The sequence below is a fragment of the Schistocerca americana genome, chromosome 7 (genome assembly GCF_021461395.2).
Source record: "Schistocerca americana isolate TAMUIC-IGC-003095 chromosome 7, iqSchAmer2.1, whole genome shotgun sequence".
NCBI classification, from domain to species: Eukaryota; Metazoa; Arthropoda; class Insecta; order Orthoptera; family Acrididae; genus Schistocerca; species Schistocerca americana.
Genome location: NC_060125.1, coordinates 490,849,516 through 490,869,893, shown reverse-complemented (window position 1 = coordinate 490,869,893; position 20,378 = coordinate 490,849,516). Strand labels below are relative to the sequence as shown.

The 20,378-nt window shown below is 41.1% G+C and overlaps 1 protein-coding gene across 1 annotated transcript in view; it reads left to right on the top strand.

Moving 5' to 3' along the window:
• The first annotated feature begins 11,824 nt into the window (after positions 1 to 11,824).
• Positions 11,825 to 20,378, top strand: part of LOC124621808 (stromal interaction molecule homolog) — a 133,756-nt gene continuing 125,202 nt past the window's right edge. Inside the window, exons 1-3 of the mRNA XM_047147245.1 lie at positions 11,825 to 12,243; positions 13,149 to 13,294; positions 13,892 to 14,011. Of these exons, the coding sequence (XP_047003201.1) occupies positions 12,033 to 12,243; positions 13,149 to 13,294; positions 13,892 to 14,011 (477 nt within the window). The 5' untranslated portion in view covers positions 11,825 to 12,032. The remainder of the gene's footprint in view (positions 12,244 to 13,148; positions 13,295 to 13,891; positions 14,012 to 20,378) is intronic.

Sequence of the window (20,378 nt, the reverse complement as noted above, 5' to 3'; positions counted from 1 at the left end):
TTAAACTAATTTATGCTAACAACAACAAACAAACAAACACACACACACACACACACACACACACACACACACACACACATGACCGAGGGAGGACTCGAACCTCCGGCGGGAGGGGCCGCGCAGTCCGTGACATGGCGCCTCTAACCGCGCGGCCACACTGCGCATCACTTCATTTGATGAGCTGATCATATACTGACTCCTGTACATTCTTCCAGAAATACTTGCACTGTATCGGACAGTTATTGTCTGCGGAGATGGTTTTGTTGCTAAGCTGATTAATGTTTATTTTATTTATTAATTAAAATGATCGTGCTTGAATGTGGCATTTGAAATTAATGACAAATAAAAGGATTATATGTGCCACCTGCAGACGTATTGATAAAGCACATTACAATCGATTTATTTCCATAAAATACGTCTTTTTTGGGTCATAGTTAGATTCTGACGCAGATAATATCTTTCCGAAACACATTGCATTTAAAATCCTTGCTGCTGATCTCTGCTGGGATCTTCTTCACAATCTTGTGGTGCCCACAGCTGACTGAACCCAGAAGATTTTACCTTCAGTATTTCTCTTGTGTTAATAATTGTCACAGGGCGCAGTTTTTCTGCGTTTAAATTATTATATTAAGACATACGGAACATTGACAGGTGGGCTGTTACTGCAGTGTTTCAGTGCATGTCACTATGAGATGGCTATCTGCAATGAGGCAATGAATATCATGGGATAGCAATATGCACGTATGCAGATGGCGATAGTACAGCGTACACTAGGTGTAAAAGGACAGTGCATGGGTTGAACTGTCGTCTGTGAAAAGGTTTCCAATGTGATTATGGCCACACGACGGCAGTTAACAGATTTTGAACGCGGAATGGTAGTTGGAGCTAGACGCATGGGACATCCCGTTTCCGAAATCGTTAGGGAATTCCATACGCCGAGATCCACAGTGCCAAGACTGTGTCGAGAGCACCAAATTTCAGCCATTACCTCTCACCACACACAGTGGCCGACAGCCTTCACTTAACGACCGAGAGTAGTGGCTTTTGCGTAGAGTTGTCAGTGCTAACACGCAAGCAGCACTGCGTAAAATAACTGCAGAAGTCAATGTTGGACGTACGACTAACGTATTCATTAGATCAGCGCGGCGAAATTAGGCGTTAATGGCTATGGCAGCAGACGACCGACGCCAGTGTCTTACTTACGACATCCCCTGCGGTGCCTTTCCTGGAAACGTGTCCATATCGGCTGGATTGTGGCCTGGTCAGATGAGTACTGATTTGAGTTGGTGAGAGTTCACGGCAGGGTTCGAGTGTGGCGCAGACTCCCGGAAGCCATAGATACAGGTTGTCAGCATGGCCCTGTGCATGCTGGTGTTGAATCGATAATGGTGTAGGCTGTGTTTTCATGGAATTCACTGGATCCTCTTGTCCAACTGAACCGATCATTAACTGGAAATGATTATTTTCGGCTACTCGGAGACCATTTGCATCTATTCAACGATGGAATTTTTAACGATGACAATGCGCCTTATCATTGGGTATACTACTATCCGAACTGTATGATGTTATTGTCAATGTTCGTGTAGCACAAGAAATAATTAAGATGACTTATTCTCAGTATCAATGGTAAATGCAGTTGTAAGTGCAGAATACTCAATTCTACTAACACGTAATGATGTTCTCTGATATGAAAGGTTACAAATTAGAAAGTGCAACACCATTAAAGCCACCTTAAAGGAGCTTTGCTATTTTCAATAAAAAGAAATGTACTTTTCTTGTGCGCCTTGGCCCCAGACACTTTAGTTTTCTGAGGACCTGTCGTTATTAGAATATTCATGTTTCAGGTTTGCAGACGCGCAGTGCCGCTCTACAACACAAGTTGAATTGCTGAGATACAGTGCACCAAAATCTTGACGATTACGTGGAAGGCTTTGATTGTTGTGCGAGTAATGTTAATTTCTTTTCAGCTGCGGGTTTAAGCAGTCTAGCATGTTTGTCTTTAACGTATTAGACATGAAATGTAGCAAAGCTAAATGTCGCGCACATTAAAATCCGACCAGCTTCATTGTTCTGTAAATGAGAAGAGACTGGGCTTTCTGTAAGGTTCGCATTGAAATCTTGTTATAGCACTGATTAAAATTCTTTGAAAGCTATTTTCTATTTACATCTGAATTGCAATTATTTTTTACGTAGTGAATCGTGTGAGGCCTGATCCGTGCTGACTGGTCCAGGCTAACACAAAAACTGTTTCTGCAATGAAATATTAATTCACTTTGAAGTGAAACACTTAATCAGACAATTAGCAACGAGTGTGTTCCCATTTTTAAGCCGTGTGTCGTAATAAAAAACTTAAAATTACGTTCTCTCCCGTAATGGCGTCTTTGAAACATAATCAGCTCAGTATATGAAAACTGCAATTTACACTCCTGGAAATGGAAAAAAGAACACATTGACACCAGTGTGTCAGACCCACCATACTTGCTCCGGACACTGCGAGAGGGCTGTACAAGCAATGATCACACGCACGGCACAGCGGACACACCAGGAACCGCGGTGTTGGCCGTCCAATGACGCTAGCTGCGCAGCATTTGTGCACCGCCGCCGTCAGTGTCAGCCAGTTTGCCGTGGCATACGGAGCTCCATCGCAGTCTTTAACACTGGTAGCATGCCGCGACAGCGTGGACGTGAACCGTATGTGCAGTTGACGGACTTTGAGCGAGGGCGTATAGTGGGCATGCGGAAGGCCGGGTGGACGTACCGCCGAATTGCTCAACACGTGGGGCGTGAGGTCTCCACAGTACATCGATGTTGTCGCCAGTGGTCGGCGGAAGGTGCACGTGCCCGTCGACCTGGGACCGGACCGCAGCGACGCACGGATGCACGCCAAGACCGTAGGATCCTACGCAGTGCCGTAGGGGACCGCACCGCCACTTCCCAGCAAATTAGGGACACTGTTGCTCCTGGGGTATCGGCGAGGACCATTCGCAACCGTCTCCATGAAGCTGGGCTACGGTCCCGCACACCGTTAGGCCGTCTTCCGCTCACGCCCCAACATCGTGCAGCCCGCCTCCAGTGGTGTCGCGACAGGCGTGAATGGAGGGACGAATGGAGACGTGTCGTCTTCAGCGATGAGAGTCGCTTCTGCCTTGGTGCCAATGATGGTCGTATGCGTGTTTGGCGCCGTGCAGGTGAGCGCCACAATCAGGACTGCATACGACCGAGGCACACAGGGCCAACACCCAGCATCATGGTGTGGGGAGCGATCTCCTACACTGGCCGTACACCACTGGTGATCGTCGAGGGGACGCTGAATAGTGCACGGTACATCCAAACCGTCATCGAACCCATCGTTCAACCATTCCTAGACCGGCAAGGGAACTTGCTGTTCCAACAGGACAATGCACGTCCGCATGTATCCCGTGCCACCCAACGTGCTCTAGAAGGTGTAAGTCAACTACCCTGGCCAGCAAGATCTCCGGATCTGTCCCCCATTGAGCATGTTTGGGACTGGATGAAGCGTCGTCTCACGCGGTCTGCACGTCCAGCACGAACGCTGGTCCAACTGAGGCGCCAGGTGGAAATGGCATGGCAAGCCGTTCCACAGGACTACATCCAGCATCTCTACAATCGTCTCCAAGGGAGAATAGCAGCCTGCATTGCTGCGAAAGGTGGATATACACTGTACTAGTGCCGACATTGTGCATGCTCTGTTGCCTGTGTCTATGTGCCTGTGGTTCTGTCAGTGTGATCATGTGATGTATCTGACCCCAGGAATGTGTCAATAAAGTTTCCCCTTCCTGGGACAATGAATTCACGGTGTTCTTATTTCAATTTCCAGGAGTGTATTTAGTAATAACTATGGGATGCCTTTCCCTACACAATTGAAAGGAAAACACAACTTTACTCATTTATAGCATTAGTTATTATTACCATAAGAATGCTTTTTATAACAGTATTAGTAACAAACATATCATTCTGGAACTTACTGGCTGATTAAAACTGTGTGCCGGACCGAGACTCGAACTCGGGACCTTTGCCTTTCGCGGGCAAGTGCTCTACCAACTGAGCTACCGCGAAAGGCAAAGGTCCCGAGTTCGTGTCCCGGTCCGGAACACAGTTTAATCCGCCAGAAAGTTTCATATCAGCGCACTATCCGCTGCAGAGTGAAAATATCATTCTGGAAACATCTCCCAGGCTGTGGCTAAGCTATGTCTCCGCAATATCCTTTCTTCCAGGAGTGCTAGTTCTGCAAGGTTTGCTGAAGAGCTTCTGTGAAGTTTGGAAGGTAGGAGACAAGGTACTGGTGGAATTGAAGCTGTTATGACGGGTCGTGAGTCGTGCACGGGTAGCTCACATGGTGGAGTACTTGCCCGTGAAAGGCAAAGGTCCCGAGTTCGAGTCTCGGTCCGGCACACGCTTCCTCCAGGAAGTTCCATATCAGCGCACACTCCTCTGCAGAGTGAAAATCTCATTCTGGATATATCATTCTCATCACGAATCGTCAATGGCGTCCTTCTACAATCAAGAACAAAACGAAGAGTAGTTAGTTTTGTCTCTTTCTTCCTCATTAGAGAACTATCTATTCATTTTTATCTTTGTTCACAGATTATCCTTGAAATGCATAGTTTTCGTATTAATAATAATTTTCATTGTTCTTTTTCTATATTATTTTACAATATTTCATTGTAATAATCACAACACATCGTCTTTATGGCTTTTATCAATATTTTCGTTATTACAATTGTTTTTATATCGTCGCACTAGTTTCGTAAATTTTCACAATAACGTCATGGGGATGGCGCACAGGCCACAATTGTTCGAAACTGGTTTGAGGAACATTGTGACAATTCGAGCGAATGATTGGCCATCCAGATCGCCTGACCTGAATTCCATCGAACATTTGTGGGACATAAATGTCAGTTCGTGCACAAAATCCTGCACCGGTAACACTTCCGCAACTGTGGACAGCTATAGATGCACCATGGCTTCTTAATATTTCTGCACGGGACTTACAACTACTAGTTGAGTCCATGCTACAGTGAGATGCTGCAATATGCTGGGCAAAAGGAAATCTGTCACCGCTGACATGACTAATCAAAACGTAATAACAGTTTTAGAAACAAGGTAAAGGGAACGTGAAACGGCTAAGCGAGATTCAGAAAAACATCTTTCACCTTTAATTTACGCACCTTATTCAAACAAGACCAATTTTTTTTATAATAAGAAAACATTTCCTGTGTTTTAATAAATATGATAGCAGGGTTTAAAGAATTTAAATAAAAAACATGAAGCGTAACTACAGGCGTTACTCAAGCATTTGAGAAAGTTGTAGAAGTGCCCGATTCGTGAAGGAGGTTTTTGCTATTTAACGGAAAAAACAACAGGCTTCCTAAAAATGTATTTTCAAATCCCTTAAAACTCCAAAGAGTTCAGAATGTTTAGCGATTAGCAAGCAACAGGAATTGTTTCTTTTTTAAAAAAGGTATCAACCATTTAAGAAAAACAGCCCTTCAGGGGACACCCACAATGTGTTTCAAGGCAAGTTTCGAATTATGTTTAATTACTTTAAAATATTAAATTCAATGATTCCACCACACTCAATAAAATCTTACAATCTCTCTCAATTAAACAAACATGAAAATTCTTAAGGTGTAACCATTTAAAAAACAACCCTTTGAGAGACAATTTTGCAAATACGTGTAAATTGGTTTACGTGACTCTTGATTCAGTGAGCTGTTTGCGGAGCCGTCGTCCATCGGTTGTCACAGGCCCAACTGTCCTTCCACCCCATCGGAGCGGCGTCGTCTTCTGCAAGGCGTTGCACTCACACCAGCAAACTAGAACACACTGCGGCGTGTGTTAACCGTCGGTTCCATAGCACTTGTCCAAAAGTAGTTTTAATTAATACATGCAGTAGGGGAATATAAGTCCGGTGCGAAACAGCACAGAGCCTTTGTGAAACCACAGTCAATATGAAAGCACCAAACTACCAGGGGCTCAGAAGGCAGTGCACAGAAACAAAGGTTCGCAACCCCCATGCAATCGTATCAAACCAAAATGCAGGAGAGACACTGCGGAGACCCAGAAGAAGTGGCAGACAGATGCAAAGGTTAAATCAAACAGCTGCACAACTTAGGTCAACTCTAAAGAAGACAGCAGCTTCCTCAGATCAAGGGAGGAGTTTAAGTATTCACACCCATTACCTCAATGATGTCAGGAAGTACTCGACAAGAACATCAGGAAGGTCTTCAGAGTGATTGAATAAACATGAAACAATTGCCACCAAGGCGACACTATCCAGGCTCATTCTTTCGGGAATTCAGATAAGTCATCAGTCAGAATTTTGTAACTAGGATCAAAATTCGTGTCCGGGATTACAGCATTCAGCCACACCACCGAATGCCGGAGGTTAAAGAAGATCATCAAATAGTGGAAAACGACCAGAGTGGACGATGATCCCCTTCAACCGAACGCAAACACCTGTAGGCGCCTCGTTCTGAAAACCGATGGGGCCTCCTCCTATCCGTTCTGGCAGTCGTGTGCCAACTCCCGCAGCCACTTCCGACCGACCAGAACCGCTCCACCCTACTGCCTTGCATGCGTCACTCCGTACTCCAGATCGTGCCCTCTGGCAGCCATCGTCGCTGAAATCGAGCTTCCGCAGCGCGGCCAGCGCATCCACCAGAAAAGAACAAAGGTGTTTATTCTTTTTTTGTCCGCTTCTGAGATGTTCTTTTCTTGTGGCGGCGCTGGCCTCGCTGCGGAAGCGGGAATTCGAAGGGAGCTGAGCTCCACGTCTCAACGATATTAGGAGGTATCACAAGACATTCGTCACCTCAGTGTAAATCTATTTCTATACTATGCAAGTGACCTTACGGCTTGTGGCGAAGGGTGCTTCTAGTACCACTGTCATTTCCCCTTCGTTGTTGCATTCGCAAATGAATCCAACCTTATACGGTCCAAATTGATGAGATATACTCAAGAGTAGTTCATTTCCCTCTACGTTGTTCCACTGGCGAACGAATCCAAACTGATAAAGTCCAATATTGATGAGCAACACTCAAAAAATGCTCATTTCTCCACTCGCTGCTCCATTTGCGAGTTAATCAACCTGATAAGGTCGAATATTGATGAGTAATATTCTAGAATCGCTCGAATGTTTTATAAGCAGTTTCTTTGTAGCTGTATTTCGTTCATTGAATCTCAGCCTGAAATGTACTTTTCCTCCAACTAGTTTTATACGTCATCATTCCATTTTAGGGCGTTCACCAGGGTTAAAGATGGGTTTCCACAGGCTCTGAAAACTTGTACACACATCATACATCCCACTAACATTACCTTCGGAGGCCAGTAAATGTTTACAAATGTGCAATCAGTATTTCTACTGGAGCAGATTTCAAAGGTTAAAAATTTTTTTAAAAAAGAGGGTTTTCTGTAAGGAAGTAGTCTTGGGAGGAGAATATCCAAGTTTGTACAAAACTCCTTGAGTAGGAAATAACCGGATAAATTGTCAGTTTCACTGCTCATTGACACCACCTGTGATTTGGGCTCTCTGCAGAAAGATCTTGTCAAAGAAGGCCTTGTACTGCATGATAGTACTGTGAACAGTTTATGCAGTAATCTCAACTTCACCACTGAAAATAACATCAGGAACATCACTGGAATGTTCCTCACAGATATGTCTAGATTTTGTCACACTCTGAGCGAAACAGCGATCCAAGAATGAAAAGTTCTGTCGAAAGTGTAAATCTAGAGCTTCGGAAGTTGCCCAACAGAACTGGACTATCAAACAGATTGTGATTAATGCGCGCCCCTCATATGGTCTCACGACATACGGCACGGATTTGATGCGACCCCCAGGAGCACTGAAAGAGGTATGTCATGATACTGTGCATCATATCAAGACCATAGACAACCCACTAGTTGCCTGTCAATCATGACATCTGGCCCCAGACTGGTCAGTGATGACAAAGGCAGAATTTAAGACCAAGCAGAGAGAAGGGATTATACAGCCATCCAGTAGTCCATGGTCCTCCCCCTTTCATCTGGTGCCAAAGAAAGACAGTGTATGGCATCTGTATGGGGACTACCACGCACTCAGTGCCAGACAGTGCCAAATCGATATCCTTTTCCTCTACCGTGGCATTACAACTATGCATTACTTAGTGTGACGATTTTCAGTGTACTAGATTGTGCTAATGCATATACACAGATACCCATAGTGGAAGAAGACATTCCAACAACTACAATCATTACCTTGTTTGGAATGTTCAAGAGTCTGTGTATGACATGTAGCTTTTGAAATGCCACACATGCATGTCATTGGTTTGATGATGCAGTGCTAAAAATACTACCCTTCAGTTTAGCATACTATGATGATATTCTCCTCTTCTCATCAATCATGGAACATGAGCAACACCTAATATATGTCCTGGAATGGCTAAATAAATATGACATGGAAAAATATGACATGGCACTGAACACAGCCAAGTGTGTTTTTGGGCAGCCACAGATAGATTTTTTAGGGCTCTGAATTTCTTCCAAGGTCTCATTCCCTCTGCCTGAAAAGGTGGAAATCATTTTGCAAATCAGAAACCCAAGTACTGCTCGGGACTGACAGTGGTTTATTGGAATGCTGAACATATATTGCACACATCTGCCACACTCAGCAGCAGTACAAGAACCTCTTACCATAGCACTTGCTGGCCCAAAAATCAAGGAGACTTCGCCAATCCAGTGGACTGAAGCCATGTGTCTGTCCTTCGAAGTAGCGAAGCATAGCATTGCGAATGCAGCGCTTCTCGCTCATCCATAATTAGAAGCACTCCCACACTGGTAGTTGACGTGAACCAAATAGCTTTTGGGCCACCCTACAACAGTTTCATGAGAATGTGTGGCCATCTACTCCCGTAAGCTGTTATCATCCCAATAGAAGTGGAGCATTTACGATCACCTCGTAGTATATAAGGCAATAAAATACTTCTGCCCACAACTGGAAGGGAGTTCACAATTTTCACAGAACACTAGCCACTGACATACGCATTTCAGCAGAATAACAACAACCGCTTACCTCACCAGCCCTGATAACTCGTTTTCATAGCGCAATTCAACATAGATACCAAGTACATATTGGGTACTGACTACATGGTGGACAATTTGCTGTCTTGTATCTATGGCGTTTCGAACTAGTGATGGGGAGCTCGCGAATGAGTCGTTCAAATGAACGCTTCACTCCAGTGAAGTGTGAACTAACCACTCAATTTCAATGAACTGGTACTTCAAACTCTTCACAGATAACACACTCCACACTTTTTTCTAGTTCACTCACTCTCTTCCCCTCTCCCTCATCCCATTACATCGGCGCTACGTCACTCATTCTCCCCTCTACTGCCTGTCGACGAATCGCGCGGCGTTTGTGGGAAACGAAACGTTTGCGATGGGTTGTGGATGTGAGGGGCGAGGGGAAGGCAGCGTCAGCTGCTTCCTGCAGTGCTGACATCATTACCCGTGACTATTTGTGCAGTTCAGTTATACTTCGCGTCTACCGGTAGCCTACCGTTGGCAGCGCTTGCGGACAAATGAATATTACAGATACAAATGAATAGACTGGCTGTGTGAGCACGCACAGCCAACATGAAAATAAAAGGTTTGTTAATAACACTCAAAGAGGGATTTTACCTGAAATCGTGCTTATGACTATAGGTGACAGTTTACGTTTTGAATCTGGAGGGTTATTATTCTCAACAAAAATAAAACCTACAGGAAAACTTCTGAATCATTACTTAACGTAGATATATAGACTTTGTGACAGTGGTAAACATACTCATTCTATTTTGGATTACATTTTAAAAGGAACATAAAATTGGACTGCATTTCGTTGGTAGCCCTAGTTTTCAGTCCATGAATACAACAAATAATGTTTCACTTGACAGATAAAGACTTTTTTGGGCGCTTCATGAGAAAATGTCGAGCAAAATTAAACGTAATACCTTCTTTATATGTGACAGGCTTCTCTGTTTATCTTTCCTTTGTCCCGTTCGACCATGCTCCCGTTCGACCATGCTCTATTTAAGTTAGCTCAGACTCTACAGAGTGTAAAACGTTGCGTGCACGTTACTGCATAGTTCGGCCATCTGTTGGTAAAATTATGAAGTATTACGAAGCTTTATTGTACGAGCAAGGCGAAGCGAGCGTAGCCGCGGCGAACTGGGCAACTTCGCCAGACTTCCGTACTTCATGAATGAACTACTTCGTTTGAACGCTTCACGGCAAAGAGTGAAATGAATGAAGTAGTTCACGGGATTGAACGAGTTCGACCCATCTCTATTTCGAACGACTCAAGCGCAATGAATTTCGCCCAGCTTGCTGAGGAACAAAGTCTGACGAAGAGCTTCAAAACTACCTCAAAATCCATCGACAGTGCTGGAATTGAGGTTAATCGATGTGCTCAGTGCCGACACCAAAATATACTGTGACCTCTCGATTGGAAAATCAAGTCAGTTCTTGCTGGACGCGTTTCACAAGCCCACCTTCGACAGCCTGCACGACTTAAGTCATCCTGACGTCAGGTCAACAATTTGCCTAGTATCCTACCGTTTGGTGTACAGAGAATACAAAAATACTGCCATAGATGTGTGTCAAATGCCAACAGGACAAGATCAACCATCACGTATGTGCACCAGTTGCGAACTTTCAGATTACTAACGCGCGATTTGTACCCGTCCACGTCGACTTCATGGTTCCGCTATCTTCTTCCAACAGACGACAACATATTCTTATCACAATCGATCGCCTTACACGCTGGCTGGAAGTAGCTCCATTGGATAAGAAGTCTGCAGAAACATTGGCATCCACCTTTGCTCTCTGACTATCCACTGCACATAACGACAGATTATGATCGCCACTACCTGTCGCGGACCGCCGTTTTACAACGAGCGGCGGGTACACTTCCTGGTGCACCAACTGGACGGCGCTGCCTTTCCCACGTGGCCGGTGGATGTAGTGGTGGCGGCCGAGTTTAAGTTTCTCTCGCACTGAAGTGCAGTGTCGAGTTGCGCACTAATGTATAAATATCGATATGGCGCAGCTGTCAATCGGGTTTCCGTATCAGCCGCCAGGGGCGCTGACATCGAAGTTGAATTATTCCGAGCTTTCAGAGAGTTTTGACTTTTAGATGTGTTCGTGTGTTGTTCTTATCTTAGCGACATGAAACAGTTTTTAGTTCAGAAACATTTTATTCGTATGATCGTTGTGTATCTTCAAGCCACGAGCTTGCTGTTTCTTTATAGAGAATTCTACTCTGTAGGCGAACGCAATAAAGAGACAGTTCGCATATACAATAATGTCATTTAACGCACTTGCTGGCTACACGAAGACTTGGTCAACGACGATTCTAGCAATACGACCATACTGTGTTAACTTCAGCTCATTAACAACAAGTAGTTTGTATCAGTTTAATGACAATTGATAGTTAATGCATTCTATAATAGCTAATTCTGTCTGTTCACAAATACTTTAGGTCATGTCCCACACCTAATCAGTCTTATTCATGACAGTATTATGGAACACTGTGATTGGCGGAGCATAATTGATGAAAATAATTTAGTGGGGATCGAATAATAATGGAACTTATAAAGAATTGTTTTAATGAATACTTAATCGATTAATCACTTAGTTTTATTCTACATGAGATTGCCTTTTTTCGTTTTTTTTGCTCCCTGGTGCAGTTCTGAATTCTAACCTTCGTCACCAGAGAAGTTAATACATCTATGCATTTTCTGCCATCGGAAATTGCCAGCACTATGTGACTCTTTGCCTCTTTTATTCCTTGACCTCGGGTAAGAGCAAGAAGACCGTCAACCTTGAAGTGTGTAGCTGTGTGTAGCAGTATTTGTTTGTAATAAGTATTTTGCTGTGCGTGTGCAGTAGAGTATACTGTGAGATTTTAGTGCAAGAGGAATGAGTGGGCGAGGTGAAGTACTACTCGGTTTTGCATTAATTTGAATCAATAAAAGTGTGTTTCAACTGATACAATGCACATAGCCGTTTCCAAAACTGTGTCAGTTCTGTGCCTCCTCCTTGTGCCCTTCTGTTATGGAGAAAACAGTGAAAGTAAATCACATGAAGATGTACGACAGGAAAGAACCTTCAAATCTTCGCATTCCTCTGGAAACTTGTTAAGCAGATCTAGTTCCCATTCTGTCTTCAGTGATTCAGACTCATACACAGCTGGACTAGAAGCAGGTAACATACTAATTTGGAAATGAACGTGAACTACTTCGATGTAAACATTAAGCAGAGTAATTTGTTTGTCAGTGTGTCTGTGTTGCTCATATTAACTTGCAGAAATGACTACAAAGAGAAAGATTTTGAATCTATAAAGTTTAGTTTAATATACCACTGCAAATTGACACAGTTGTTTAAGAGACTGTGAAAAGTGTACCTGTTCTGCCTTGGCTGTTGCACGTGGTTCGTTGCCAGTTTCATATAATAGGACTTTCGTATTTTAATAAGGCTTCATCGGTGGAAAATTACACACAGCAAGAGTAACAGTTCAGCATATTTATATTAAGCTGAACGTTGTTTTTTAGTTTGCCACCTATCCGGTCAGTTGATATTATGATTTGCGGCCTTGTGTTCACGATTCAGCATTACTTTTCTCAGTCAATTGCTATTAACCCTATACAGAAACTCAACATTATATTCGCGTGTTTCATAAGAGGTAGCCGTAATGCCATTAACGTTCATAACATGTGCGTTTTGTTTTGCTTTTACCCGAATTATTGCTGTATTGGCGACCTTGTTAAATTTTCATTTAATAGAATTTTCTGTCCCGGACGCTTGCCATTTACAGTGTATGGTAAATATCTCAGAATGGTTCAGAAGGCGATGTCTGTGATCTTCAACGATAAATAATTTATCACCTTTCCTGCCTTACTGTCAGTGATCTAACATGCTTTCAAATTCATGCCTAATGTAAATTTTGTGTGTATGCATGTAATTCGTGATTAATGATCTATTGCCCACTGACAAAAGTAACATTACGAGCATAACTAGATTCGGTATGTGTGGTGTTAATATAACCTTAAAGTAGATTGAAACAGAATTGTCAATAAGAAGTATTTAATGCTAGTGTCTTTATACCACAGCTATTGGTGAAAGCTGCAGTGATGATGATGCTGCTTGTCTGACTCAGGCCTCGGAGGATCGTGTGGGTCTAGAGGCCATACGTTCTTTGCATAGGCAGTTGGATGATGATGCAAATGGGAATGTAGATCTCTCTGAATCAGATGAGGTATACCACTACTTTAATGTATAGGTTCATATAAGATGTTCAAAAATGTGTGCACCTGTAGCACTCTTGACATTGTGTTGGTGTGTTTGTTTATAAATGAAGTTCAGAGTGTTGATAAGATTTGTTCCATGTTTTAACTTTGGTATGCACAACTCATTTTTCTCAAACTATTTTTACCTTTAGCACACAGTATTTTCTAATGTGGGATCTAATGTTTGGACATTGTTGTTGCCAGTGGTTACAGAATTTATACAATTATTAGGCTCTTTTCTTCTTCTTCCCTTCATTTTCCACGTAGGCCACATAGCCACTTCGTTTCTTGGAAATAGTGTGGCAAGATATTGTAGATTTTATTAGTCTGTATACTTTCATATATATTAGTGAATTTCTTAAACCCGTAATTATCATTTAACCTCTTAATGTGCTCAAATTATTAATTTTTGAGTGATCAGTTATGTAGGGCCTGTTGTAAGTCCTGATGATTGTTGCAAACTGTGTGATCACTAGAATTTTTGAGTGATAATGTAAAGCTAGGTTCGTTTAAATCGTGCCACAATAAGATTTCATGGAAAGAAAAACTTTATTTTTTTTTTACAGTTTTTGAGAGAAGAATTGAACTATGCAGAGGGTCATGAACGGAGGCAACAAGCATTCCATCGCAATAATGACAAGCATATCTCCGTGAAGGAATTATGGGAAGCCTGGATTCGCTCTGAAGTGTGTTCCCTCATTTATTAGTACATTTTGCTGATTTTTAAAGTGTCAAAGCTTTCAGCATAATTGTTACCTTTCATTGATGCTGGATCTGAGCATGGGTAACAGTATCTTTTATTTCACTGAAAGTGTGTGTGTTACATTAGTTTTCAGAAGTTTCCCAATACAAAGTCTTCTCACTAGAAAATTGTTACACACTATAGTTTTTATTTTTATTCGTATCTAGACTACATATTCCAAACATTCATGTTTCTAGTCATATATGAATAATAGATATAAGTTTTATTCTTTGTTGCCAGTCTGCTAATGAAACATTTCAGCTTGCAGCAGAAACAGTAGATGTTCAGTATTATTGAGGACTTGCTTGCCTATGTAGTACGATATTTTAGTGTCTGCCAACAAGATGGGGCCCCTATTGTTAGATTTTGATTTAACAGTGAGCATAAAAAATTGGATACTAGAAATGTGTAACTGTATTGCTAAAGTGTGTAGAAGTTACTTTCTAGAGATTTGGTTATATAATTAAAAAAAGATTATGTATGTTGATTTTAAGTGCCAAAAACATACATCAGAAATGTACAGTTCAGTTAGTAACAAAACAGTTTGGCCTATGTTGGAAAATATATGGTGTTAACAGGCATAAGCCATTATTTAAATCTGAAGAAAGTATAAGAATCCAAGGTCCAAACTTTTTTACAATTTTAAACAGGAAGGTTTACTTCAGTGGTTATTCAGTAAATAGGCCTAGTGAATGTTTCATTTTAATTAGCTGTGGATCAAGTGTCTATTATATTCTTTCTGTGGTGGATGCAATTTCATGAAGTGAAGTGGGAAGGTGAACCTGTTACCATTCAGAAGGCTGTCTCCTGTTTGGGTGGTGTGTGTGTGTGTGTGTGTGTGTGTGTGTGTGTGTGTGTGTTTTTTAAAAACCAACAGAGATCTGGCAATTCAAGGAAAATATTCACTTACAAATGACATGAAGGTGCACACTTGGAAAGCTTGCTATGAGGTGTCTGTTACATGTGTTAGGGCTGCTAATATATTTTTAAGTGTCATTTCCTACAGTGTTTACCAAGTATGAATAACAAATTCAGTTGCTAGGTAGTTACGCCTATTTTTTTTAACGGCATCTTATCTTGAGTTGGTGATGTAGTCGTCCGAAAAGTGCTTGTTGTAACTTATAAACAAGCAAATATGTTCCTTCCAGAATGAATTTTCACTATGCAGTGGAGTGTGCACCGAATGGAACCTCCCGGACAGATTAAAACTAAGTGCTAGGCAGAGATGTGGACTTGAGACCTTTGCCTTTTTTGGACAAGTGCTGACCAACTGAGCTACCTGAGCATGACTCACAACCCCTCCAATTGAAATACATTCTTCATTGGTCACGTTTATAGTATTACATACATTTGCCAAACCATTATTTCCTGACTGGACTTTTGAGGTTTCTGTCACTCTTTGACATGTTTTGAGATATTTTCATTTCAGCAGCCACAGAATTCCCTTTTGCTGTATATATTTTTGTAATTAACTGTTAAAAGTCGTTTATTTTGCAGTTACAGTTCACATTTTGGGTAGCTTTCAAGCTATGTACTTAATGCTGTGTGTCGCAAATTGTGCATGGGTACAGATATTTACCATATATCTTTTCAAATGTTTACTGACTATACAGTCGTTTTAAGCTTTCTTGTGTGCAGAGCAATTGTCTTCTTACTTTCTAACATTCTTCCAATGAGGCAAGGATTTGTTTAGAAAATCCTGCCTGTACTGATTTTGTGGTTATGACAATCACATTGTACTGAGCGAGGTGGCGCAGTGGTTAGACACTGGACTCGCATTTGGGAGGACGACGGTTCAATCCCGCGTCCGGCCATCCTGATTAGGTTTTCTGTGATTTCCCTAAATCGCTCCAGGCAAATGCCAGGATGATTCCTTTCAAAGGGCATGGCCGACTTCCTACCCTGGCCTTCCCTAATCCGATGAGACCGATGACCTCGCTGTCTGGTCTCCTTCCCCGAAACAACCAACCAACCAACAATCACATTGTATGCCATGGTATTTTTATTGCAAGTGCAATTCATGTAGCTAATATTCTATCTCCGCATACCAAATTAACTTTTTATCAAGTAAGAAATTTATGACCCATCTGAAAACTCAGTGACCTTGACACACAAAAGAAAATGATTGCATAGTTTTAAATACTGTGATGAAGGCCATTTCTTTTGTGGGAAGCAGTTAATAACCCTTAAAATATTGGGTAGTAGTACCAGAAGTGTCTTACAACTGGCATCGATCACACCACTTATTTGCTGCTGTCCCGTGCCACCTTCTTAATCTGCTAATAACTCCTCCAATTTTAATGACATCCAGCATATTAAATTTTCTCCCTCTCTTCTTGCTATCTTTTCTTCAGTTACCTTTGGTTGCACACAATTTGATCTTTAACGGTCCCACTGGTTTTCTTTCTCCAGCTATTTTTATTACTTCATTATTCTACTAGCCATTCTGCTTAAGGGGATCTGGACATCATGTGGGCAAAAAAGGGGAAAATGTTTTATTTAATAAAATTCTGTGATTCTTCCTGAATCTAAAAATATGTATTTCATGTATAGTACCTCATCATTTTCATGTTTAAATGCCTTCCTAAAGCAGATACGGCACTTGAACACATGGCTGCCATGCTGCTGTCAAACACAAAGCCTTGGCTACAATTCTCATTATTTCATTTTGGCTCTGCCGTTTCCATAGAAAATTATTTGCATAATATCCTTGAAAATACGGATAGTACTACGAGCAGGGATTTATTGCAATCAGTCTTCCTTCTGGTACAAGTAAATTACTTGAGTTAACTTGTGTTTTTTTGTGTGCATATGTGTTGTAAACTTATTATTGTGACTGCATATGTCAACCATTTTACATCGTAAAATACCAGAACAGTAAAGCATAATTGTAGTCGTAAATTTTACATTAATCAACACAAACGTGTTGTTGGCTATCGTAGAAATGGGAAAAAAACTGTTATGCTGCAGTGAAATGAGGTTAGTCCAAAAAATTCATTAAGCAGTGCTTCAAAATGCAGTTTGAGCATCTTACGCAAATGAATAAGGTGATGGTGTTGTAAATAGTTACATTTTAATTAGTATGTGCGAGCTTTCAGAATTGCTTTTGTCTGATGCTAAATATAAAAATACTGTGGGAATGAAAATTCCCTTGGTTTTAATAAGGACAGAAGTTAGAGAAGAGGTCTAATCTGGCAAAATTGTATTGGGAAGTCAATTGTGTAAAGTAATGAATCTTACAATGACACCTCCTGTAACATGCACAAAATATAGTGAAGCAAATATTTGCCTTGCTAATGTCGCGAAGTGTATTGGAAAGGAAAAAAAAGGCAGCCCAGATATTCTCTACTATGAAGGAGTTGCCATTGCCATCTGTCATCAAATTTGAGAGGTAATATAAACTATTGTATAATGGCCTAACAGAAGTCAGTGAAGCATATATGCAGAGGCCAGTGAAAGTAAGTGTAGGTATTTGTCAGTCTACTGATATTGTTGCTGCGAGGATACTTCCCGGCGAAAGAGGCTGTAAATTGCTGAATAGAGTTGTCACAGTTACCTCCGTAGATACAGGCAATGCGCTATACTATGAATGTCTCACAGAACATTTTCAAGATTGTAAAAATAAGGTAAATGAACACGGATGTGACAAAAACTGAAAGGTTTCAGTGGTGGTATGGAAAGCTAGGGGCAGTCTGTTTTTTTTGTAGATTAATTACTACCCTTGGTGATGGTGACTTTTGGCTGCTAAGCCATATGGTGAATCTGAAATTAAAAAATGGGATATGTAGAACATGTGCAGAAGAGAAAGGGGGCAAGTCTTAAAGTCTGCAGGGATGTGATAGCAAAGTTGGATAACACAGATTCACTAAATCAGGAGTAGAAAATCTCACAGAATGTTATGGTCTAGCCATCAGGAATGTCAGTGAAATGAGGAAAGCTATTTGGGCAATTTATTTTCACAGAATACCCACCATTGAGCATCCAAAGAATGGACTCTGCCCAAAAGGAAACACTTCATGGTGCAAGTATAATAGGTGTGAAGCAAGTGGACAGAAACATACACATGCACACTCCATACCAGAAACTGTTATGGTAGAACTAAAGCCAGTATGTTTCAGATTCTAAACTCCTGGAAAAATGCATACAAGGAAAACATATTCCGAATGAAAGTTTCAGTAATTTCATTTGGGAATGTTTGCCGGAAAGTGTTTCTGTTGGCCTGTCAGCTTTTCAGATTGGTGTTATGGATGCCACAGTAAGTTTCAGTGATTGAGCGACAGGCAGATTAAAAACTGTGAGCGGCCTCGGTGCCAAACTGGGGACAACATGAAAGTGGGCTGCTACAGGTCGAGAGGTAATGTGTTGCTGAAGCTGAAAACACTGCTGAAAGTATGACAAAGGAGACCAGAGTAACAAAGAAAAGGAAGAAAGTTAAAGCAGATGGAAAGGACACTAGGAATCGACAAGAGAATGGAGCTGGAATGTTTTGGCATGTTATTGAGAAGAAAAGACATGCAAATTTTTAATTTTCTGTAACCAACATTTTGGCATAATTCGGTATCGTTATCTCATCCCATCTTAAAGGTACAAAAACAAAATTTTGCTTGAATAATAATATAGCGCTCGCCTACACATTGAACCACATGTTCAACAATGTGTTAAATATTTTGAGCTGGAGCATGTCGTACATTCTCAAATTACTAAGAGAAAAATACACAAAACAACAAATTAGTAAATATTCTCGTTTCACTGTTTCAACAAGTTAATAATTAAAAGAATTTGTTCTGACTTTTTATTTTGAATAGTGTGGCAGTACAGTGTACCTAAAATAAAAATTACATGTAATTCAGTATGTGAAATGATGATCAATATTCGCTCCACTATGAATTCCACAGTTTGTAAATTTTTTCACATGGAGACCACAATATACTAATTACGTATAAATTATAGAGTACAGCAAGCAGTCGTCCTTTTTTAGATTTTATTTCTTGTGTGTGACTGACACCGAACAACAGGGACACACGCACCGAGAATGGAAAATAGTGCATTGCGAATGGGTAGCCACTAGCCAAAACCTGGATTTGCGTAATAAAATCTAAAAAGGGATGACTGATTGCTGCAATCTCTAATTTATAAGCCACATAACAGTTGCTGAGTGCACCCACTTTCCGAATGGAAGGTAACTGGATACTAATTGCTTGCTTAAAGTTTCATTCCAATAGAAGTTTTTTAGTTATTAAATTTCAAAATCCAGTGAAAACTACAATGCCCAGGTCCACTTAAAGGTCTTTCCTCCACGACTACATTTCAAAACCATCAAAAAAAAATTCTCTTTATTCACTGCCACATATTACAACCCAAATAAAACTAATGGCAAATATTTCTTGATAGTATAGATTTTTTTTATTATATATGGTTATAATAAAGGGAAACATTCCACGTAGGAAAAATATATCTAAAAACAAAGATGATGTGACTTACCAAATGAAAGTGCTGGCAGGTCGACAGACACACAAGCAAACACAAACATACACACAAAATTCAAGCCTCATCAGGCAACAGTTTGTTGCGAAAGCTTGAATTTTGTGTGTATGTTTGTGTTTGTTTGTTTGTTTGTGTGTCTGTTGACCTGCCAGCACGTTCATTTGGTAAGTCACATCATCTTTGTAAAATACAGGGAGCGAAAGGCTATTTACAATTTGTACAGAAACCAGATGGCACTTATAAGAGTCGAGGGGCATGAAAGGGAAGCAGTGGTTGGGAAGGGAGTAAGACAGGGTTGTAGCCTCTCCCCGATGTTGTTCAATCTGTATATTGAGCAAGCAGTAAAGGAAACAAAAGAAAAATTCGGAGTGGGTATTAAAATTCATGGAGAAGAAATAAAAACTTTGAGGTTCGCCGATGACATTGTAATTCTGTCAGAGACAGCAAAGGACTTGGAAGAGCAGTTGAACGGAATGGACAGTGTCTTGAAAGGAGGATATAAGATGAACATCAACAAAAGCAAAACGAGGATAATGGAATGTAGTCAAATTAAATCGGGTGATGCTGATTAGATTAGGAAATGAGACACTTAAAGTAGTAAAGGAGTTTTGCTATTTAGGGAGTAAAATAACTGATGATGATCGAAGTAGAGGATATAAAATGTAGACTGGCAATGGCAACGAAATCGTTTCTAAAGAAGAGAAATTTGTTAACATCGAGTATAGATTTGTCAGGAAGTCGTTTCTGAAAGTATTTGTGTGGAGTGTAGCCATGTATGGAAGTGAAACATGGACGATAACCAGTTTGGACAAGAAGAGAATAGAAGG